This window comes from Danio aesculapii, chromosome 2, assembly GCF_903798145.1.
Source record: "Danio aesculapii chromosome 2, fDanAes4.1, whole genome shotgun sequence".
Lineage (NCBI taxonomy): Eukaryota > Metazoa > Chordata > Actinopteri > Cypriniformes > Danionidae > Danio > Danio aesculapii.
The window spans coordinates 58,578,063-58,603,327 of NC_079436.1; the positions used below are offsets into that span (position 1 = coordinate 58,578,063).

Here is a 25,265-nt window from a genome sequence, read left to right on the forward strand (position 1 = left end):
TTGTGAGCTTGCCCCTGATCCAGCAATCGCTGTTTTTGGTTGGTCTGACTCACTTCGTGGGTTTAGTCATCAAATTATAAAAGCTGTTCAATATAATATGGTGTTAGCTAAACAAAATTATTCTTTATTTATAGAAAAAGCCATCAAAACCACTTTTTAAATCCTGGCTTTTAGAATTCTCTACCACTTTACATTTAGAGAGGCTCAGACACAATCTTTCTGATAACATTGCCGGCTTTGAAGCCACCTGGAAACCCTTTTTTAATTATTTATCAAATGCCCAGGATAACAGTTTAAAGGTATAACCCTTTTATCATCTACAAGATCGCCATAATCGCCTGCGCCCACTGGCCTAGATATAAATGTGTAACATTGTTGACCCATGTATAATATTGGAGGAACTGGTGTAATAATGGTTTAAAATCTTTTTTTCTTTCCCCCGTTGCTTCTGTTTTGTCTTTATAATCGTTGTTGCTCTCTGTATCACTCTATGTTGCTATAAGAAAATAAAAATATAATATTAAAAAAATTAACTGATCTGAGATCGCTGCGTGTGTTGTGAAGGACAGATCTATCGATCCTCAAAATCATGATCAGCAATGCAACGATTGGCTGACGGCACAGCAGCGTAATGACATCATCTGATTAATATTCAATTATCCATGCGAGCTAAATTACATCAAATTAGCAGTAAACGGTTTATTAAATATGATTCGCAGTAACTTTACACATTTGTTGTGAGCTGCAGGCTTTACACTTCCATGTGTCGAGAGTATTCAGCAGTTTATTTAGTTTTACAGTTAGAGCGGCTTTTCTTTATTATAGTAGACTAGGCCTATTCAAGTTTCTTAATTAGAGAACAAACTGCATCAAAAAAGTATTCTGATATTGTTCACGGCTGTTGCCTGTCTGCGTTTGTGCTTGAGTGTGTGTCATGACGTCACTCACTGTTTGTTTCCTAGAGTCCGCCTGCGGCGAGTTGCGCTCATTGAAAATTGCCTATAAATAAGGACCAACATTGAGCGGAGAGAGGAGACTTCACAGCCAGCCATCAAGCTTTATTTTCTTTAATTTACTGTTTTGTTTCCCTTAAGTCTTACTTTGATCTGCGTTGTTAATTGTTGGGTTGTTTAGTCTTTGGTTAGTGTTGTATATTTGTTGGAAAACGTGCAACCCAGGCTCATTCTGAGATAGTAGTCCTTGGGACGTTTCTGGAGACCGCGAAATACGTAGCCGGGGGTACGTACGGCTGCATTTCATTTTTTTAATCGAACGCTGCGGGGCGGTGTGACGCCGTTCCCTTTGGCGCTTGCCGGCCGGCCAGCCGGCCGCTCGCCTCGGTGTGGAGGGCTTTCCCGCTGCAACCAGTTTGTCCGGTTAGCTCTTCGTGTACTCTGGCGGACTCGAGGCGCAGAGAGGGGCTGACCACGACGACGACCGGGTTCGAGTCCGGGGAAGAGCGGTTCCAGAAATCAGGTAAGAAAACAAAAACAAAATCCAAGAAATGAAGCGAACAAGTTCGTCACAGGGTGAGAATGTGGTCAAAATCCGAAAACGTGGTAAAATCAGACGAGGGCTTTTCTTTTTCTGGACGGCTTTTGTGAATCGTCGTTGGTTGGGTTTAGGGACGGAGGAGGGTGGGTCAGCCGATTGGCCGGATGCACGGTCAATCATTCTGTCATCCTGGCAATCAGGCGGAAGTTCGTTCGACAGAGGCCTCTAGCGGGTTTATGCGAGAACGGTGCGGGACAGTGGCCTCTCGCGGACTCGCGAAAACAAAAACTGCAAAAATACGTACCTCCCGGGAAACGTCCCCGGGACTACGTTCTCAGAATGAGCCTGGGTTGCAACCATGAGTTTTTGATTCTTTATTCATTCTTTTTTAGTTGTTACACATGATTAATTTGATTGTTTTGGTTGTAATAAATGTATTAATTTAGACCTCTTAGTTCGTGTGTACTCTTTATGTTGCGTTCCCTTTAAGGATGCTTTCTTCTGTATTGATTAAACAAAAGAGTTCGTAACATATTGACAAAGGTGTCTGCAACTACGGCAAAGCACCGTCATATTATCTGTCAAAACATGTACGACTGCATAAATTATTATTATTTTATAAAAACAAACAAAACTGTTGAATATTGTGCATGTCTATTGTCATACACAAATTGTAAAGCTGGGTCGGTACCTTAAAATAGAACGAGTTTGTATCTAAAAAGTCAATAATAATTGTTCTCTTTGATCACCTTGGGGAAAACCGGGCCAGTTTGTACTTTTATTTTGGAGTGCAGATTGCATAATTTTATTTATTTATATATATATATATATTTATATAATTATTATTTTTTTTTATGTATGTAAACATTAGGGGTGTAAACCTACATTGGTCTCACGGTTTGGTTCGGTTATGATTATCATGCCATCGATTGGGTTCAATTCGATATCATGGTGCATTGACGATGCTTTCCATACATAATTAGATTTTTTCCTCACAACACAATAATTTTTTTTTAGTAAAATCTATAAATATATTAATATTTATATACTATTTGTAATTCAATTTTGTCTTTTAATACAAGCAGTCGGATAATTGAACTGTACCTTTAATATGACCTGCTCAAAGTAAACACTCTTTCTAAATGCATCAAACAAAACTCCAACACATGTACAGAAGACAGAAAGTAGTAGGAGCGTTTTATTTACTCGTCTCCTTCGCCATAGTATTCCACTGTGACATTGTGCATAGGAGATAAATGACGTCAGTTTGTAATAACTGGTTATGATCTATTACTGAACCGATATTGAATTGTCCCCATCTGCATCGCGGTGCAAAAAAGAAACAATTAATTTTTACACCCCTAATAAACAAATACTATTAATTCTTTAATATTAAATATATATATATTTTTTTTAAATATTTTTATTTTACTATTTTCCCAAGTGTATATAACCTATGGGTTACTACTGTAAGAAAACATCAGCATTCGGTACATACTTAAAGTATTACCTTTGCTTGAAATGAGCCGATCTAATCCTGTTTATATTAATAAGCTGCTGCCCTTGAGCAGATTTTAGCTACCAGAACTGTTGCCATCACAACAACTCTCAGATGAGTTTTGAAGAACGAAATGATCCTGGAGCGTGTCAAATCATCAATAACCAAATCAAGCTAATTGAGTGATCCATGTATGAAGAACGGAGCCCTGATCTGAGAATTTAGCTGAAAACAAACAGGAAGTGCATCTTCATATTTCAATTGAAGATTACAAAGGCAAACTATTTAGTTTTCCTCAATGACATGCACAGATGAATTGATCGCCCCAAAACTAGCAATGTGCGCTAACAACATCAATATGGTTAGTGTTGATTTCATGTGGACTTTAAGAAAAAGACTATATATTATCATTTCTGTAAATAAAACTGTATTTTCACTAGAAATGCTTTTTGATTTAAGAATTTTAAGATTTTTGGCATTATTTTAGTTATCTTGCTTGGTGTGAAAAGGCCTTAATCCCTTAGTTTTGTGCAGTACCCCTCAGGCCATCAGTCCAGTGTTACGTCCCTGTGGGCCAGCTCTGTCCGCCATGTAAGCGCATGTGCCGCAGACAGTTGTCCTGCCTGGAGAACATCTTCCCACAGAGCCGGCAGTGGAAGGGCTTTTCTCCGGTGTGCACGCGTCCGTGTGTGATCAGTCTGGTGCGCTGCGTGAAGCTCTTCCCACACTCCTCACAGCGGTACGGCTTGAGGCCCGTCTGCAGCCGCGGATCCTCTCCTGCATGCAGAACAAGATCATTTTAGTAAACCAAAAATCAAACATACTAAATAACAAATTACCTTAAAACTTATGACTAATATATCAGCTATCGGCATCCATAATTAAAGGGATATCGGTGATCGCATCTGTCAAAAATTCCACATCTGTACATCCCGTCTAAACTTAATTGTAGAGCAATTAAAAAAAATAGTACCAAAATAAAAATGTATTTAAAATCGAAACTATAATTATCTTGATATTTATCAGCTAATATATCTGAAGAGTTATCAGTTATCGCTATCAGTCAATGTCATATCGGTACATATTTACTAAATATAAATGTACAGTAATTTAAAAAAAACAGTATTAAAAAAAAAATCTTGATATTTATCTGCTAATATATTGAATATCTGCCTCCAAATATAACAGGTTATCGGCTAAAGCATCGGTCAAAAATTCCATATCGGTAAATCCCTAATAACATAAAATGTACAGCAATTTTAAAAATAGTTTCAAAATAAAAAACTTAAACGTCCAAACTATAAAAACCTTGATATTTATCGGCTAATATATCAGTCTCTAAATCTAGAGTTATCGTATCGGTCAAAAATTCCATATCGGTGCATCCCTACTAAACTTAAATGTACAGCCATTTTTAAAATAGTTTGAAAATAAGATTTAAAATACAAGCTTTAAATTACCTTGATATTTATCGGCTAATATATTGGCTACTTGCCTCCAAATCTAAAGAGTAATCAGTTATCGGTAACGGTCAAAAATGTCATATCGGTGCATCCCTACCAAACTGAAATGTAGAGCAATTTTTTAAGAATAAAAACTAATTAAAAAAAAAAAAAAACAATAATTATCTTGATATTTATCGGCTAATATATCAGCCTCCAAATCTAAAGAGGTATCGGTTATTGTATCGGTCAAAAATTCCATATCGGTGCATCCCTACCAAACTTAAAATAGTATCAAAATAAAAACCGAATTAAAAATACAAGCTTTAATTATCTTGATATTTATCAGCTAATATATTGGCTATTAGCCTTCAAATTTAAAGAGATATCATTTATCGGTATTAGTAAAAAAACATATTGGTGTATCCCTACCAAACTAAAATGCAAAGCAATTTTTAAATAATAAATCTAATTTAAAAATCCAAACTCTATTTACCTTGATATTTATTGGCTAATAAATCAGTCTCTAAATCTAAAAATTTATTGGTTATCTTATCAGTCAAAAATCCATATCGGTGCATCCCTATTAAACTTAAATGCACAGCCATTTTTAAAATAGGATCAAAATAAAAACTGATTTAAAAATACAAGCTATCATTATCTTGATATTTTTGGCTAATATATCATCTATTGGCCTTCAAATCTAAAGAGTTTTAATTTATCGGTATCGGTCAAAAATGGCATATCGGCACATCCCTTCTAAACTTAAATCAAAAGAAATTTTAAAAGTAGTATCAAAACTGATATAAAAATCCAAACTATAATTACCTTGATATTTATTGACTAATATATCGGCTATCAGCTTCCAAATCTAAAGAGTTATTAGTTATCGGTATTGGTCAAAAACTGTCATATCGGTACACCCCTACCAAACTTAGATGTACAATAATTTTTAAAAAGTATAGAGATAAAAACATATTTAAAAATCTAATCTATAATCACCTTGATATTTAAAGGCTAATATATCGGCATCCAAATCTAGTCATCAGTTATCGGTATCAGTCAAAAATGTCATATCGGTACATCCCTACTTAACTTAAATATACAGCAAATTTTAAAAGTATAGAAAAAAAACTTATTTAAAAATCCAAACTATAATTACCATGACATTTATCGGGTATTGGCTTCCAAATCTACAGTTATTCATTGTCATTATCAGCACATACCAACAAAACTTAGATGTCCAGCAATTTTAAAATAGTATAAAAATAAAAAAACTGATTTAAAAAGCCAAACTATAATTAACTTGATATTTATTGACTAATATATTGGCTATCGGCCTCCAAATTTAAAGAATTATCAGTTATCGGTATCGGTCAAAAATATCATATCTGTGCATCCCTACTAAATTTCAAATGTACAATTTTTAAAAAGTATAAAGATAAAAACAGATTTAAAAATCAAATCTATATTTACCTTGATATTTATCGGCTTCCAAATCTAAAGGGTTATCGGTTATCTTAATGGTAAAAAATCCATATCGGTGCATTTCTTCAAACTAAAATACACAGTGATTAAAAAATAAACAAATAAAAACTAACTGAAAAAATACAAACCATAAAAACCATGACATTTACCGGTTAAGACAACATCTATTGGCAAACAAATCTAAAGCGTTATCGGTTATCTTATCAGTCACAAATCTATATCAGTTCATCCCGATTAAGCTTAAAATGTACAGCAATTGTTTTTAAATTGAAAAAAAATTATAATAATAACTTAAAAGTCCAAACTATAATAATATTTATATTTATTTCCAAATCTAAAGAGTTATCAGTATCCGTAAAAAATGTCATATCGATTCATCCCTACTAAACTTAAATGTATAGCAATTTTAAAAAAAATCTAATGAGTTTTTATGTCAGTAGTTTTTTTAACTTGCTGTACAACACCATTTAGTTGGGATGCACCGATATGTAATTTTTGATATATACGATAACTCTTTAGATTTGGAGACCAATATATTAGCTGATAAATATCAAAGTAATTATAGTTTGGATATATATAAAAAATTCCATATTGGTTCATCCCTACTAAACTTAAATATTCAGCATTTTTAAGTATAAAAAAAGATATCAAGTATAAAAAACCTTAAAAATCCAAACTATGATTACCTTGCTATTTATTCACTAATATATCAGCATCAAAATCTGAAGAGTTATTGGTATCGAAAAAAAAATCCCTAATAAAATATCCCAAATAAACTGAAATGTACAGCAATTTAAAAAATAACATTCAAATGAAAACCTATTTAAGAATCCAAACTATAATTACCTTAATATTTATCGGCTAAGATATTGACTATCGCCACTCAAATCTGAAGTGTTATCAGTCAAAAATGTCATATCGGTGCATCCCTACTAAATTAAAATGTACATCAAAATAAAATATAATTACAAAATCCAAACTATTATTACCTTGTAATTTATTGGCTAATATATCGGCTATGAACTTTCAAATCTAAAGAGATATCGGTTTTCGTGTCGATTAAAAAAATCCATATCGATGCATCTTTACTAAACTCTAATGTACAGCAATTTTTTTTTTTAAATGTAACTAAAAACCCTAACCCTAACCCAAAAATCCAAACTATAATAACCTTGATTGATATTTATTGGCTAAAATATCGGTCTCCAAATCAAAAGAGTTATCGCAATGGTCAAAAATTCCATATCAGAGCATCCCTACTAAACTTAAAATGTACAGCAAATTAAATAAATATCATCAAAGTAAAAATTTATTAAACAATCCAAACTATAATTACCTTGAAACTTATCTCCAAAACTACCTCCAAATCTGAAGAGTACTCCGTATCGGTCAAAATTTCCTTATCGGTGCATCACTACTAAAATTCAATGAAGAGCGGTTATGAACAATACTAATGAAGTAATAGTATTGAAATAAAAACTAATTTAAGAATCCAAACTACAAAACTTTGATATATATCGGCTAATATATCGGCCTCTAAATCTAAAGAGTTATCGGTATAAATCAAAAATTCCACATCGATGCATCTCTACTAAATTGAAATGTACAGCAATTTAAGAAATAGTATCAAAATAAAAACTTAAAAATCCAAACTATAATTACCTTCACATTTTTCATCTAATATATCGGCCTCCAAATCGAATTATCTCATTATCATAACCATAAAAAATTCCATATTGGTGCATCCTTACCAAAATTAAATGTACAACAATTTAAAAAAATTACAATTAAAAACTAACTTAAAAATTCTAACAATAATTATCTTCATATTTATAGACTAATATATCGGCTATCCGCCTCCAAATCTACAGGGTTATCGTATTGGCACATACAGCAATTTAAAATATAGAAACAAAATAAAATGTAATTCAGAATGCAAACCCATAGTAACCTTGCTGCAGACTCTGTGTGTGTGTTTTAGGCGGATGTGATGCTGAGAGTGAGAATGCGTCCGATACGCTGCTGTGTCCGTGAGACTGAAGGAGATTAAAATCACAGTCATTATTCCTGTCGTCCTCCTGAACTAAAGCAGATGAAGCCCCAGAATCCTCCATCATCATAGCATACGTGTCTGGAAAGCTCTGTGCATGTGACTCGGGCTCCGCTAGACTCTGATGATGCTCGAAATCTTTCTGCGAGCTCCAAATCTGAGAGTTTCCATCATGAATGCTGAGTTTCCGGTCTACAAACTCCTCCACCTGCTCGATCTTCATCTGGAGCTCCAGACCGCTGAGTTCTTCCTCTTCTTCTTCCTCCTCTGCATGTGGAGCTGCTCGACTCGCAGGATCTTCTCGTTTAAGAGGCTGTAATTGGAGCTCCGGTGCATGAGAAATAAGAGGTTTCTCCTCTGAAACGACGTTCATCATTGGACTGGTCAACATGAGCGTCTCCTGATCGTGAGCCGTCACACCTGAGGAGAAATACATCATTAGTGTTGTCAATATTCAAGGTAAATCACAGTAAGTTTACATTTTTCATTTAAACCACGACTGATATCTGACGACTTCTGGCATATCTAGAATCTTCTGTACGAGTTATTATTGTATATGATGACATGAGACACCAATACCACTGTTTTGTCATTGTAAATATTTAAATAAATGTTTATTTAATTTAAAAACATGATGGATGAAATTTGTTTTATTAAATGGGAATCGAGCTGCTCTGAGTATTTCAGAAACTGCTGATCTACTGGGATTTTCACGCACAACCATCTCTAGGGTATACAGAGAATGGTCCGACAAAGAGGAAATATCCAGTGAGCGGCAGTTCTGTGGGCGCAAATGCCTTGTTGATGCCAGAGGTCAGAGGAGAATGGCCAGACTGGTTCCAGCTGATAGAAAGGCAACAGTAACTCAAATAAGCACTCGTTACAACCGAGGTCTGCAGAAGAGCATCTCTGAACACACAACACGTCCAACCTTGAGGCGGATGAGCTACAGCAGCAGAAGACCACACCGGGTGCCGCTCCTGTCAGCTAAGAACAGGAAACTGAGGCTACAATTCACACAGGCTCACCAAAACTGGACAATAGAAGATTGGAGAAACGTTGCCTGGTCTGATGAGTCTCCATTTCTGCTGCCACATTCGGATGCTCGGCTCACAATTTGGCCTCAACAACATGAAAGCATGGATCCATCCTGCCTTGTATCAGCAGTTCAGGCTGGTGGTGGTGGTGTAATGGTGTGGGGGAGATTTTCTTTGGGTCCATTAGTACCAATTGAGCATGGTGTCAACGCCACAGCCTACCTGAGTATTGTTGCTGACCATGTCCATCCCTTTATGAGCACAGTGTCTCCATCTACTGATGGCTACTTCCAGCAGGATAACGCACCATGTCATAAAGCGTGAATCATCTCAGACTGGTTTCTTGAACATGCCAATGAGTTCACTGTACTCAAATGGCCTCCACAGTCACCAGAGCTCAATCCAATAGAGCACCTTTGGGATGTGGTGGAACGGGAGATTGGCATCATGGATGTGCAGCCGACAAATCTGCAGCAACTGTGTGATGCTATCATGTCAATATGGAGCAAAATCTCTGAGGAATATTTCCAGTATCTTGTTGAATCTATGCCACCAAGGATTAAGGCAGTTCTTAAGGCGAAAGGGGGTCCAACCTGGTACAAGTAAGGGTACCCAATAAAGTGGCCGGTGAGTGTATATTCATATAAGTGTGTTAATCCTCTAAGTTAAGTGTAGAGTAAGTTATGCAGACTGACCGGGGTCGGTGATGTGCACCTGTACGCCGACAGAACAGCGAGCAGCGGTCAGTCTCTCCAGCCGGCTCTCGCAGCTCCACAGGCGGCTCTTCAGGCTGCGGATCTCCTCGTTCCTGCGGCGGATCTCCATCTGCACCGCGGCCGCGTCCTCCTGGAGCAGCTGCCCGATCTGCGCCGCCGCCGCCTTCAGCAGCACCTCCAAGATGGAGCAGATCTGCGTCTGCAGCGAGCAGCTCATCTTACAGTGAATAAACACAGTCTCTGATTATTACAGTGGAGAAAAACACCACTTCAGCTATCATCGCACACGGGCAACAGTGCTTCCGGTGGAGTCCGCGTAAACTTCCGCCAAAATAAAGGACACGCGAGCAGCTGAGGAGAAATTAATGTATATTGCGGAGAAATTAATCATTTAGTTATGATTGTTAAATAAGCATTTAAAGAAAACAGTTTTATTATACAGTTATATACAATAAGAGTTTGGTCACTGTACATCTTTAGGAATAAAAATATATTACATTTAAGTTCAAAAGTAATCGCAAACTACAAAATGTGAACTATATTGAACAGTTGTATGTTTCTCTTGAGGTGACGCAGTGGTGCAGTAGGTAGTGCTGTTGCCTCACAGCAAGAAGGTCGCTGGTTCGAGCCTCGGCTGGGTCAGTTGGCGTTTCTGTGTGGAGTTTGTATGTTCTCCCTGCGTTCACGTTGGGTTTCCACAGTCCAAAGGGGAATTGAGTAGGCTAAATTGTGTATGTGTGTGTTTTCCAGTGATGGGTTGCAGCTGGAAGGGCATCCACTGCGTAAAGCATATGCTGGATGAGTTGGCGGTTCATTCCGCTGTGGCGACCCAATTTTTAATAAAGGGACTAAGCCAAAAAAAAAATTTCCTGTTTGTTAACATTTTATTCAACATTTTCCATTAACTTTTGGACTGTGATCTTCAGCTTGTTGTTAGGTTAGTTGCAGTTTTGTGTTTGTTACTACTGCACAAATATGCTTGTATGTGAATAAATATGTATAACAATATGAATTTAATAGAGATCTGTGCGGCATGTATATATATATATATATATCCCATGTATTTGCATCAAAATCCCATGTGTATGATTAGAATACAAACCAATTCTCAATCTATTTATATTTCCACCTCATTAACTCTTTAATAGTTAAAGAAATAAAAAATATATAGATTTCTATTCTTCCCATTTTGTTCTGTTTACGTTTTATTTGTTTGTTTATGTAATACTTTAATTTAAGAATCTTAATATTAAGTGTTTGCAAGTACTGAGCATCAAACTAATGATCTTAAAATGACAATAAAATTGTACATATGCAAGACTATTATTGGACAGAGTACTACATATTGAGCATCTAAATATTGTCTTCATTTCTACTTATGTATTACTTTACATATTAGTAATGGTGTTAGTTTGAGCACCTATACATTATTTTATTAGCATATTTATTTTTCTATTAACATCACCATGTACAAGCTTCTTTTGAATCTTTTTGTATATTATAGTTGGTTTATTATAATTTATTTGTTTAGTATTGGACAGTATCAATCGAGCATCTCTTTAGTACGTTTCATTTAAGTTACATTTATTATTGGGTTACTTTTTGGTCAATATAGTACTGTAGTTAATGTAAGTCTATTTATTCATTTTCATCCGCTTATCCGGGGTCGGGTTGTGGGGGCAGCAGTCTCAGGAGAGAACCCCAGAGACTTCCCTCTCCCCAGACACTTCCTCCAGCTCCTCTGGGGGGATCCCGAAGCGTTCCCAGGTCAGCCTGGAGACATAGTCCCTACAGCAAGTCCTGGGTTTTCCCTGAGGCCTCCTCAATGTGGGACATGCCTGGAACACCTCTCTAGCCAAGCGTCCAGGAGACATCTGAAACAGATGTCCGAGCCACCTCAGCTGACTTCTCTGGATGTGGAGGAGCAGCGGCTCTACTCCGAGCTCCTCACCCTATCTATAAGGTTGCGCCCTGCCACCCTGTGAAGGAAACTCATTTCAGCTGCTTGTATCTGAGATGTTGTCCTTTCGGTTATGACCCAAAGCTCATGACCATAGGTGAGAGTAGGAACATAGATTGACTGCTAAATCGAAAGCTTTGCCTTTCAGCCCAGCTCCTTCTTTTCCACAATGGGCCGGTACATCGATCACATTACTGCTGCCGCTGCACCGATCCGCCTGTCAATCTCACGCCCTATCTTTCCCTCACTCCTGAACAAAACCCCAAGATACTTGGACTCCTCCACCTGGGGTAAAGACTTTCCTCCAACCTGGAGATGGCAAACCCCCTTTTTCCAGTGGAGCACCATGGCCTCGGAATTGGAGGTGCTGATTCTCATCCCAGCCGCGTCACACTCTGCAGCAAACTGTCCCGGTGCATGCTGAAGGTTTGTTCAGGCTTGTCCTGATGGCTTTATCAAACATGGACCTTAATGCAAGTCTAAATTAAGTTTAATCTTAAAGCATTAACTTATCTACACACACCAAATGTTAAAAGACCACACAGCAATGTAGTCACATCAATAAAATACCAACCAGAACCCAGAAAAACATGACAGAATTGACTCTCCATCAGAAACTCATGAGTTTATTGTCACTCGCAGAACGAGGCTCCCAATATTAAATAATTCATACAAACAAAAGCAGTGGAAAACAGCGTTTTATAGCACACATTTAATATGTTCAATGAAAAATGTATATAGAAATTAAATGCATTTTATGCGACTGTTAATATAAAATATGAATAAGAAAGTAAACTATTGACCATCTACCTTAAAAAAATGAAAGAAATAAATAAAAGTAAATATTTACAATAAAGTTCCATTAGTTCATATTAGTTAATGTATTTACTACAGATTAAATGCCCAAAAAATCTAATCATGTCAATATTTACTCAATTTTATTTGTTTTTTCAATGTTAAAACCAATAGTCATACTTTTTCCTCACTATGATTACCAAAGTTTACTAACTTTAACCATTTTTCAGCACATCATTTATGATAAAACATGTTTATAATCACTTGAGGATGAATAAATGATGAGTAAACTTTGATTTTTGGTTTATCTACTCCATCATTAATTAACAATCCGTTTATGGCATTTAATATTCATAGACTATTGGTCTGTTGACTGCTTCATTCTGATTGGATGATGAGTCCCTTACAATGTTCATCAGCCAATCAAAATTAAGCATTCAACACCTTTATATTATAACTAATGACAACTAATGAAAGCTTATTGTAAAGTGTTGTGGAAATGTATTTTATGTGACCATTAACAGATAAAAACCAAATAAATAATCAACAGGCCATCTACTCAAACTGAAGGCAGAATCTTCAAATGTAAAGCAGAATTACTCATATATCATGTACAGCTGATGTGAGCAAATGTAACAGACGCTTGATCTGTGCTGGTTCATCATTAATCGAGAAATGAACATAGATCAATTCTGAAGTTTTCCAAATGCATCGCAATTCTGTATTTAATCGATTCTGAGCTTATTTTTACGTACAAATGGCACTGTGTGCTTTATAAACAGCTGCAGTGCTCTTAAAAGTAGGTCTAGAACGCCATCTGCTGTTAATACTGGCTTAGAGAGCTCTTTAAAATGGTCCTAGAGCACCATCTGCTGTTAAAACTGGCTTAGAGAGCTCTTAAAAATGGTCCTAGAGCACCATCTGCTGTTAAAACTGGCTTAGAGAGCTCTTAAAAATGGTCCTAGAGCACCATCTGCTGTTAAAAGCCAGAATAAAATGCTATCTGCTTTTAAAAAAGGTCTAGAGTGCCATCTGCTGTTCAAAAAATATATAGAGCTGCATCTGATGTTAATAAAGATCTAGTCCTTCTGCCATTAAAATTCGCCTTAGAGCGCCATCTGCTGTTAAAAAAACATCACAGGGCATCATCGCATGTTAAAAACAGTCTAGAGTGTCATTTGGTGAAAAAAAAAAACAGTCTAAGGCAGTGTTTCCCAACCCTGTTCCTGAAGGCACACCAACGGTACACATTTTCAAGCTCTCCCTAATCCAACACACCTGAATCAACTCACCAGAACATTAGAAGAGACTCTAAAACCTGAAGTGAATGGGTGAGATAAGGGAGACATCCAAAATATGTTCTGTTGGTGTGCCTCCAGGAACAGGGTTGGGAAACACTGGTCTAGAGCACCATCTGCTGTTACAAACTGTCCTAGAGCGCCGTCTGCTGATTCTAGAGCGCCATCTGGTGTACAAAATCAGCATACAGGGTCATCTGCTGTAAAAAAAAAACATCCTTGAGCAATTTCTGCTGGTAAAAATTGTACTAGAGCACTATCTGCTTTTAAGAGAACAGCTACAGCGCCATCTGCTGTGAAAAAAACATCCTAGAGCGCAATCTGTGTTACAAATTCACATCTAGAGCACCATTTGCTTAAAAAAAAAAACAGCTTACAGTGCCATCTGCTGTTAACAAAACAGTCTAGAGCAGGGGTGCAGCTCCAGCAGACCAAACGCACCTGTATTTAATGACCAAATGCTTCTTTAGATCCTACTTATTTGGTTTAGTTGTGTTTGATCAGGGTTTGAGCTGAACTCTGCAGGAAGGTAGGTCTCCAGGAGCATCATCTGCTGTGAAAAAAAAGTCCTAGAGCGCCATCTGCTGTTAAAAACCAGCTTATAGTGCCACCAGCTGTTAAAAACAAGCCTAGAGCGCATCTGCCGTTTAAAAACAAGCCTAGAGCGCATCTGCTGTTTAAAAACAAGCCTAGAGCACCATCTGCTGTTACAAAAACTGCCTAGTGCGCCATTTGCTGTTACAAAAACTGCCTAGAGCGCCATCTGCTGTTTAAAAACAAGCCTAGAGCGCCATCTGCTGTAAAAAACTAGCCTAGAACGCCATCTGCTGTTACAAAAACTGCCTAGTGCGCCATTTGCTGTTACAAAAATGCCTAGAGCGCCATCTGCTGTTTAAAAACAAGCCTAGAACGCCATCTGCTGTTACAAAAACTGCCTAGAGCGCCATCTGCTGTTTAAAAACTAGCCTAGAACGCCATCTGCTGTTACAAAAACTGCCTAGAGCGCCATCTGCTGTTTAAAAACAAGCCTAGAGCGCCATCTGCTGTTAAAAACTAGCCTAGAACGCCATCTGCTGTTACAAAAACTGCCTAGTGCGCCATTTGCTGTTACAAAAATGCCTAGAGCGCCATCTGCTGTTTAAAAACAAGCCTAGAGCGCCATCTGCTGTTACAAAAACTGCCTAGAGCGCCATCTGCTGTTAAAAACAAGCCTAGAGCGCCATCTGCTGTTACAAAAACTGCCTAGAGCGCCATCTGCTGTTAAAAACAAGCCTAGAGCGCCATCTGCTGTTACAAAAACTGCCTAGAGCGCCATCTGCTGTTTAAAAACAAGCCTAGAGCGCCATCTGCTGTTAAAAACTAGCCTAGAACGCCATCTGCTGTTACAAAAACTGCCTAGTGCGCCATTTGCTGTTACAAAAATGCCTAGAGCGCCATCTGCTGTTTAAAAACAAGCCTAGAGCGCCATCTGCTGTTACAAAAACTGCCTAGAGCGCCATCTGCTGTTAAAAACAAGCCTAGAGCGCCATCTGCTGTTAAAAACAAGCCTAGAGCGCCATCTGCTGTTAAAAACAAGCCTAGAGCACCATCTGCTGTTAAAAACAAGCCTAGAGCACCATTTACTGTTTAAAACTAAGCTCAGAATTATTTCAAGAGAGAATCACAATGCATTAAAATGAACCCCGAATCGAAATGCATGGATTATTTTACGGCCCCAGCTCTATTCCAGCAAGATCACCAGTACACATAGGCCTCCTCCTCCGTGTGGCTGCGCTGGTGAAGCTTCAGCGAGTTCAGATGCGAGTAGGATTTTCCGCACTCTTCGCAGCTGTAGGGTTTCTCTCCGGTGTGCGAGCGCTGATGCGAGATCAGGTGAGAGTTGCAGTAAAAGCGTTTGCCGCACTGAGGACAGGTGTACGGTCTCTCCCCGGTGTGGATCCGCTGGTGGATCTTCAGGTAAAATCTCGTGGTGAAGGTTTTTCCGCATTGAGGACATCGTGAGCTTCTCTCCGGGTTTGCATCTCTGTGATCTGAGCCTGAGGGAAGCATGTGGTTTAATCCTCGCTGGGAGATTTCGGCAAGTCTGAAAGCTTCCTCGATATTGTGTTGTGCGTTGGGATCGTGCCGCTGGTTTGGTGAAACACCGGCGGCGAATCGTTCTCCGGTTTCCAGAGGAGATGTGTTTAAACTCTGGGTTTCGGAGTTGACGATGTATTCCTCTGACACCGGAGAATTCCACATCCCACTGGGCTTCATTTTATTTGACAGGAGGAAATCATTACCTGAGGATTTGTGTGGAGAGAATTGAGAGTTAATGAAGATTTAAGGGTCAGCTCGCACAAAAATTCCTTTCACTTGTTCTCAAGTGGTTCTAAAGCTGTACGAGTTTCTTTTATTTTCTGTTGAACACAAAAGAAGATATTTTGAAGAATGTTGTAAACCGGTGGTCAGTTAATAAAGGTTAAAGGGTCAGTTCACCCAAAATTAAAACGCACTCTTCATTTACTTGCACTCAAGTGGTTGTAAAGCTGCACAAGTTTCTTTTTTTTTTCTGTTGAACACAAAGGAAGATGTTTTGAAGAATGTTGGAACCTGGTAGCTACTGATAATGGCATCCATGGTAGGAAAATGAATACTATGGGAATTAATGAGTTTCTAACACTCTTCAAAATTTCTTTTGTATCGATGGAGTGCTTTACAGATTATTCTGGCTTTTATAACCAATGCAACAGAGTTGACCAGAACGCAGACACACACACACTAAATGTATTTTTTAATATTAAAATCAAATAACAATAATAAAAAATGACGTTTCAAGCTAAATGTGTTTTTAACTTGGTTCAATAAACGCAAAAAATTAAATTAGACTTAATTATTTGATGATAAATAAAGCTGAATGTATAATTCAGGAGGCGAAGACAGTCAAAAAAAGACTATAGTGGAGATTTTAAGTTAATATTTCATGACAAAACGTCCCTAAATACACATACAAACATTATTTATAGAGATAGCTTGATAAAATTTGCATTATTATTGAAAACTGTTTCATTAAAGCTTTTGTTTTTGAAATAAATAAAATTCTTGGAGATGCAAAATGTAGCCGCAATTCTAGAATCAGCCACAAATATTTGAATGATTTAAAATGGCCTGATTAGTTGAACTAGTACTGATATAAAGTCTAATCCCTCACCTTCTCTAGCTGCTCCAGTGCCAAAACTGTCCTGATCTTCCACCTCTGGACCGAGCGGACAAAGAGCAGGAGAAACTGCGATAAAAACAACGAGTGGAATTATTATTAGTATGAATATATTATTAATATTAGTATGACAGAGAACAGACTCAGAGCTGGGGGGGATTACTGTTTACAAATTACATCACAAAATATGCAGTCAGTAACATAATGTCTCTCAGATATCTTACACATTTACGCTAATGTAATCTGACTACTTTTGGATTACATTTAGATTACTTTTGTGCTAACCCTTATTTGATGTCAAAAGCATGTTGAAGCAGGATTATCTTCTACTATTTTGACAGGTATTTGACAACATCTTCATATAAGCAATAAGATGCTCAACAGCTTACTTTTAAAGTGCAATGGGGGACAGTTATTATAGAAGCAACAGGTTTATTATAAAACCCATAAAAAAGTAACCTATAAGTAATCTAATTATGATTATTTAAAAGTAGTTCACTCTAATTAATCTTATTAAATTACATTTGATCCGTTACTACACCCAGCTCTGAATATGAATGCGTATAAGAACATTCAGTTGGAAAATTATAAATCTAGTCTAGCCTTATAAAGTCTAGTATCTGAAGTGCTATCATCATTTCTAATAATGTTTAGTGCTATTTACTTGGGCCGCCGTCCCACTGTTCATCCTCCATGTGCTCCTCTTTGATCCGAACGGATTTGATTCCATCTTCCTGCTTTTGGGGGAACTGCAAGAAACACACCATCGGTCAATGATTCTAGAACAGCAATATTTAATGTTTTTTAAAGGAGTCTCTTCAGCTCAACAAACCATAATTTATCTGATCCAGAATATAGCAAAAACTGTAAAAAGTCTATTGTTTTTGCTGTTTTCTATTTAATATATATTTTTTTTTATTAAATGTAATGATTTTTTAGCATCATTACTTCAGTCACGTGATACTCCAAAAATCACTATAATACACATTTGATCACATATAATCATCTCCCGAGTTATTTAATTAACATGTGATACTCCGGAAATCACTATAATACACATTTGATCACATATAATCATCTCCCGAGTTATTTAATTAACATGTGATACTCCGGAAATCACTATAATACACATTTGATCACATATAATCATCTCCCGAGTTATTTAATTAACATGTGATACTCCGGAAATCACTATAATACACATTTGATCACATATAATCATCTCCCGAGTTATTTAATTAACATGTGATACTCCGGAAATCACTATAATACACATTTGATCACATATAATAATCTCCCGAGTTATTTAATTAACATGTGATACTCCGGAAATCACTTTAATACACATTTGATCACATATAATCATCTCCCGAGTTATTTAATTAACATGTGATACTCCGGAAATCACTATAATACACATTTGATCACATATAATCATCTCCCGAGTTATTTAATTAACATGTGATACTCCGGAAATCACTATAATACACATTTGATCACATATAATCATCTCCCGAGTTATTTAATTAACATGTGATACTCCGGAAATCACTATAATACACATTTGATCACATATAATCATCTCCCGAGTTATTTAATTAACATGTGATACTCCGGAAATCACTATAATACACATTTGATCACATATAATCATCTCCCGAGTTATTTAATTAACATGTGATACTCCGGAAATCACTATAATACACATTTGATCACATATAATCATCTCCCGAGTTATTTAATTAACATGTGATACTCCGGAAATCACTATAATACACATTTGATCACATATAATCATCTCCCGAGTTATTTAATTAACATGTGATACTCCGGAAATCACTATAATACACATTTGATCACATATAATCATCTCCCGAGTTATTTAATTAACATGTGATACTCCGGAAATCACTATAATACACATTTGATCACATATAATCATCTCCCGAGTTATTTAATTAACATGTGATACTCCGGAAATCACTATAATACACATTTGATCACATATAATCATCTCCCGAGTTATTTAATTAACATGTGATACTCCGGAAATCACTTTAATACACATTTGATCACATATAATCATCTCCTGTTATTTAATTAACATGTGATACTCCAGAAATCACTTTAATACACATTTGATCACATATAATCATCTCCTGTTATTTAATTAACATGTGATACTCCAGAAATCACTATAATACACATTTGATCACATATAATCCTCTCCCGAGTTATTTAATTAACATGTGATACTCCAGAAATCACTATAATACACATTTGATCACATATAATCCTCTCCCGAGTTATTTAATTAACATGTGATACTCCAGAAATCACTATAATACACATTTGATCACATATAATCATCTCCTGAGTTATTTAATTAACATGTGATACTCCAGAAATCACTATAATACACATTTGATCACATATAATCCTCTCCCGAGTTATTTAATTAACATGTGATACTCCAGAAATCACTATAATACACATTTGATCACATATAATCATCTCCTGTTATTTAATTAACATGTGATACTCCAGAAATCACTATAATACACATTTGATCACATATAATCATCTCCTGTTATTTAATTAACATGTGATACTCCAGAAATCACTATAATACACATTTGATCACATATAATCATCTCCTGAGTTATTTAATTAACATGTGATACTCCGGAAATCACTATAATACACATTTGATCACATATAATCCTCTCCCGAGTTATTTAATTAACATGTGATACTCCAGAAATCACTATAATACACATTTGATCACATATAATCATCTCCTGAGTTATTTAATTAACATGTGATACTCCAAAAATCACTATAATACACATTTGATCACATATAATCATCTCCCGAGTTATTTAATTAACATGTGATACTCCAAAAATCACTATAATACACATTTGATCACATATAATCATCTCCCGAGTTATTTAATTAACATGTGATACTCCAAAAATCACTATAATACACATTTGATCACATATAATCATCTCCCGAGTTATTTAATTAACATGTGATACTCCGGAAATCACTATAATACACATTTGATCACATATAATCCTCTCCCGAGTTATTTAATTAACATGTGATACTCCGGAAATCACTATAATACACATTTGATCACATATAATCATCTCCCGAGTTATTTAATTAACATGTGATACTCCAAAAATCACTATAATACACATTTGATCACATATAATCATCTCCTGAGTTATTTAATTAACATGTGATACTCCGGAAATCACTATAATACACATTTGATCACATATAATCATCTCCCGAGTTAATTAACGTGATACTTCTGAAATCAGTATAATATGCTGATTTATTGTTCAAGAATCATTAAATATTATCATCATCAATAATCAACAATTGTGTCATTATTTTTAGGATTCTTTGATGAATAGAAAGATCAGCATTCATCTGAAGTTTATTGACGTGTTATTGTCATATCAGCAGCTTTTGGCTATATTCTTGTCAAAACTTGTGCTAAATATTCAATATATGATTTGCAATCATCACTGTTTCTTAATCATTCATTGTAGAAAAAAATATACAAATAACAACACTGATAAAAAAAAGTCAAAACATTTTATGCCATTCAAAAGTCACTTTTTTGTTTAAATATTAATAGAAATGTATATTTTTATGCAATATTGATGCTTTCAATTGTTCGAAAGTAATGATAAAGTCATGTATAATGTCACAAATGATGTAAGATAAATGCTGTTCTTCTGAACTTCCTATTTATTAAAGAAAGCTAAACATTTCTACTTATGTTTTCATCAAAATGATAATAAAATATTTCTGGATAATCTAATCAGCATACTAGAATGATGTCTGAAGGACCATGGGGCTGGTGTTTGATGCTAAAATTTTGCTTATAAACAACAGGAATAAATTACATTTTAAAATATATTGAAATGGGTGACACGGTTAGCACTGTGGCCTCACAACAAGAAGGTCGCTGGTTCAAGTCCCGGCTGGGTCACTTGTCATTTCTATGTGGAGTTTGCATGTTCTCCCTGTGTTGGCGTGGGTTTCCCCCACAGTCCAAACACATGCGCTATAGGGGAATTGATGAACTACACTGACCGTAGTGTATGAGTGTGTGTGAATGAGTGTATATGGGTGATTCCCAGTACTGGGTTGTGGCTGGAAGGGCATCGGCTGTGTAAAATATATGCTGGAAAGCTGGTGTTTCATTCCCCTGATAAATAAAGGAACTAAACCGAAGGAAAATGAATGAATTAAAATAGAAAACAGCTATTTTAAATAATAAAGATATTTCAGAATGTCACAGTTTTTGCTGTAATTTGAATCAAATGAAAGCAGAGTTGGTGAGCAAAAGAGATAAAAAAAAAGTCCCCCAATGTTCGAAAACCCTTCACCAGTAGATTATTCTGACGAATACATATTCAATAATGACAATAAAAACTGCTTACATGCTGTGGGAATGTCTGTGCTGAGGGATCATCCACATGTGTATTTGCCTGCGCGTCTCCATCATGATTTTCATTAAGCTTTACAAGGTTGAGGTTTACATCTGATGAGGCAAAAAAAGTGAGAGGAAATAAAACATTATTATAAAACGGATCAACAGTTTTTTCTGCCGTCTCCTCATACTTCAGTTTCTCAAATCTTCTGACCAATCAAACACTCTATAGTGTCTGACATGCCCCACCCCTTCTTCTCATTGGTTCATTTGATATTCATTCAACTAAAGCCATTCAAAACATTCAGGTCACATGACTAAAGCCATTAGAAACACCAGGGTCACATGACTATAGCAATTCAAAACACCGAGGTCACATGAATAAAGCCATTAGAAATACCCAGGTCACATGACTATAGCGATTCGAAACACCCAAGTCACATGAATAAAGCCATTTGAAACACCCAGGTCACATGATTAAGGCGATTTGAAACACCCAGGTCACATGACTAAAGCGATTCGAAACACCCAGGTCACATGACTATAGAGATTCGAAACACCCAGGTCAAGTGAATAAAGTAATTCAAAACACCCAGGTCATGTGACTAAAGCGATTCAAAAACACCCAGGTCACGTGACTAAAGCGATTCGAAACACCCAGGTCATGGGACTTAAGCAATTCAAAACACCCAAGTCACATGACTAAATTGATTCAAAACACCCAGGTCATGTGACTAAAGCGATTCAAAACACCCAGGTCAAATGAATTAAGCGATTCGAAACACCCAGGTCATGGGACTAAAGCTATTCAAAACACCCAAGTCACATCACTAAAGTGATTCAAAAACACCCAGGTCACGTGACTAAAGCGATTCGAAAACACCCAGGTCACATGACTAAAGCGATTCGAAACACCCAGGTCACGTGAATAAAGCGATTCAAAACACCCAGGTCATGGGACTGAAGCGATTCGAAACACCCAAGTCACATGACTAAATTGATTCAAAACACCCAGGTCACGTGACTAAAGCGATTCGAAACATCCAGGTCAACTGAATTAAGCAATTCGAAACACTCAGGTAACGTGACTAAACTGATTCCATACACCCAGGTAATGTGACTAAAGCAATTCGAAACACCCAGGACATGTGACTAAAGCGATTCGAAACACCCAGATCATGTGACTAAAGCCATTCTAAACACCCAGGTCACGTGACTAAAGTGATTTGAAACACCATTCACATGACTAAAGCGATTCAAAACACCCAGGTCACGTGACTAAAGTGATTTGAAACACCATTCACATGACTAAAGCGATTCAAAACTCTCAGATTATGTGACTAATGCGATTTGAAACACCCAGGTCATGTGACTAAAGTGATTCGAAACACACAGGGTTGACATGGTCGAAAAAATACAATACATCTTATGCAGCCTAGTGGACCGCGAGTGTACAATGTCCCGCAAATGTCCCGAGTTTAAATCCAGACTTGTACAAACAGTCTGAAATTGTGACGATGTATTTTAATCATGTTAATTTTTATGACCAAAACAAGACATATTTATTCACAAAGTGTTAATTTGGATGTCAGACCAATGTTAAAACAAAACACGTTACAAGAACAGAGCATTTAAAAACTAATATATAGCTACAGCTGGATTAGAACCCATTGGCTCCGCATCCTAGTCAGGAACTCACTAAGTCACCTACCTCAATTTAGGGTATAAATCCCTAATTAGTATAACTGTAAAAAAATGACCACTAGATGTCACTGTAGAGATGGGTTTCAAAGTGTTTCTAAGCTTCGACACGTTTGCTTCGACTGTTTCAGTGTTTCATAAAGCTGCGCTCTGTCCATTGCTAGCTAGTAGTAGGTCATTCAGGTACTTCTCAAGTACTGTTTTTCGAATACTAAGAATTCGAACACTACTTGGCTCGAAAACTGTTTTTAGCATAATATATAGTATGAAAGTATGCGATTTCGTACAAAGCAAATGTCCCACCCACTCTTCGTGTTTCAGTTGAGATTATGACAAACATCGACAGTGTTGCCAGATGTAGCTGACTGTTTCCAGGGGGGGGTTCAAAACCGCCCAATCTGGCAACACTGGACATCAAATAAAAAAAAAATACACATTTCAAAGCATTTCGCGGGAGCTTAAAAATTGGGCGTGGTTACAACTTACGGTTCACGCTATTGGTTAAACCGCAGCGGGGCCTTCCCTACGTCATCAGCGAAAGGAAGTCATATTAGCGGAAGAGAAAAAGCTATTGTATTATGATTACAAAGACAAATAGCACATGAAACAGCATCACGTTGACTTTAATTACTAAGGTATTAAAGATTACCTCTGTGTACGCTGTTGTTGACCTGTATTCCCACGGAGCGCAGATTGGCTTGGTTCTGGCGGACCGACCGCAGCTCGCTCTCGGTGAACTGGAGCTTCAGCAGCAGACTCTGGACCTCCATCTGCCGGCGACTCATCTCCTGCTCCACCGCCCGGCTCATCTCCAGCAGCGCGCATTTGGCGAAGCGCTCGATGATCGACGCCAGCTGCGCCTGGATATCAGCAGATGTGGACATTTTAGTCGCTTAAATGTCGGTGGAGGTCGTGTTTTGTCGATGAGAGGTCTGGGTGTTTTCCAGAGAAGCTCCGCGCGGCGTTTTCCTTTCTTTCAGCCGAGCCTGTGAATAGTCGAGCATGCATCAATAGTGTTTACACAAACCAAACAAAACACTTGGCCATTTCCTACTGATGTACGTCACCGCTAGAGGGACCAATAACAGACGGCGCTGGGTCTGTGTAGTACCGTAAACACTACTATTGAAGCGCATTTAAATACAAAATAACACACAAAATGGACTTTGCTTCAAAATATGAATGAATAACAAATTTCACAATATTCAAGTTATTCTTTAATGCAGAAGAGCGATTGTTTCAGAACTTTCGATTCAGCTGCCTGTGGGAGAAATGACTAGGAATAATAAAACGGCCCGTACTTGCTCTACAAACAATTGTATTCATGACTAACGACGTTAAAAGTAGAATAATGTAATCAGAAAATATAAATTTGCAACATCAAGCAGCATAATGAGCTGTTTTAACGCCTAAAAATCAATGTACGTGAACGACACCGGAAGTCTCGAGCCAAAAAGATTCCAACGGCTTCTCCCGCTTGTTTGAGAAGATCAAGGTGAATGAACTACACATAACAGTTACTGATTTATATTACTGAAACAGTTAAAATAATGTTCAGCGATGTTTTTAGGTGTGTTTAAGACGAATTAAAGTGATACTTACTCTGAACGTTTTTTAATTAAAGAAAAAACACATCGTGGATAGGTAACCATAGCAACAGGACGACCGGTATTTACCACAGTAAGTTTAGGCTATTTATTTCTGATTTGCGAGTTTCATATCACAATACAGATTCCTTTGTTGTTTATTATAGACGTTCTGTGAATGTTTCATCAACTTACATGATGAAATCCTGCACATTTGTGAAATTTTTTCCACACAATGTTGAATTTTGTTGACTTCCGCTTCATATGTCAGTCCCATAATGATGAAATGGCTAAAAATGAAGTGTAAAGTAATGTTTATGGGATCTCTAACTTGTGAATCAACAATTTAATGTAAGAGTTTTGCTACAAAGTAAAAATATTTATTGAAAAATCAGGGTTATTCTATCAAATATTTATTTCTTACCTCTTCTGAAGGTAAACATTTGCATTTTGTTGCCTAAAATTTTATATAAACCTGTCAGAAAGGTAATTTTTCCCATCGTTAATGCATTTAAAAAGCTCTAAATTACATTTCAAATTTG

At 36.7% G+C, this 25,265-nt stretch overlaps 2 protein-coding genes across 2 annotated transcripts; both read right to left on the minus strand.

Annotated features, from left to right (window-relative positions):
• Nucleotides 1-2,985: 2,985 nt before the first annotated feature.
• On the minus strand, nt 2,986-10,003 carry LOC130214778 (zinc finger and SCAN domain-containing protein 12-like). The gene is made up of 3 exons (XM_056446601.1): nt 9,705-10,003; nt 7,874-8,392; nt 2,986-3,769 (listed from the first exon to the last, which is right to left on the minus strand). Exons 1-3 carry the CDS (start codon nt 9,940-9,942, stop codon nt 3,552-3,554), a joined length of 975 nt encoding a protein of 324 aa, XP_056302576.1. The 5' UTR covers nt 9,943-10,003; the 3' UTR covers nt 2,986-3,551.
• A 2,548-nt stretch (nt 10,004-12,551) lies between these two features.
• Nucleotides 12,552-24,240, minus strand: si:dkeyp-68b7.5 (zinc finger protein 135). Its single transcript, XM_056470020.1, has 5 exons — nt 23,787-24,240; nt 21,447-21,547; nt 17,639-17,723; nt 16,969-17,043; nt 12,552-16,060 (listed from the first exon to the last, which is right to left on the minus strand). Exons 1-5 carry the CDS (start codon nt 24,019-24,021, stop codon nt 15,513-15,515), a joined length of 1,044 nt encoding a protein of 347 aa, XP_056325995.1. The 5' UTR covers nt 24,022-24,240; the 3' UTR covers nt 12,552-15,512.
• Nucleotides 24,241-25,265: the final 1,025 nt, after the last annotated feature.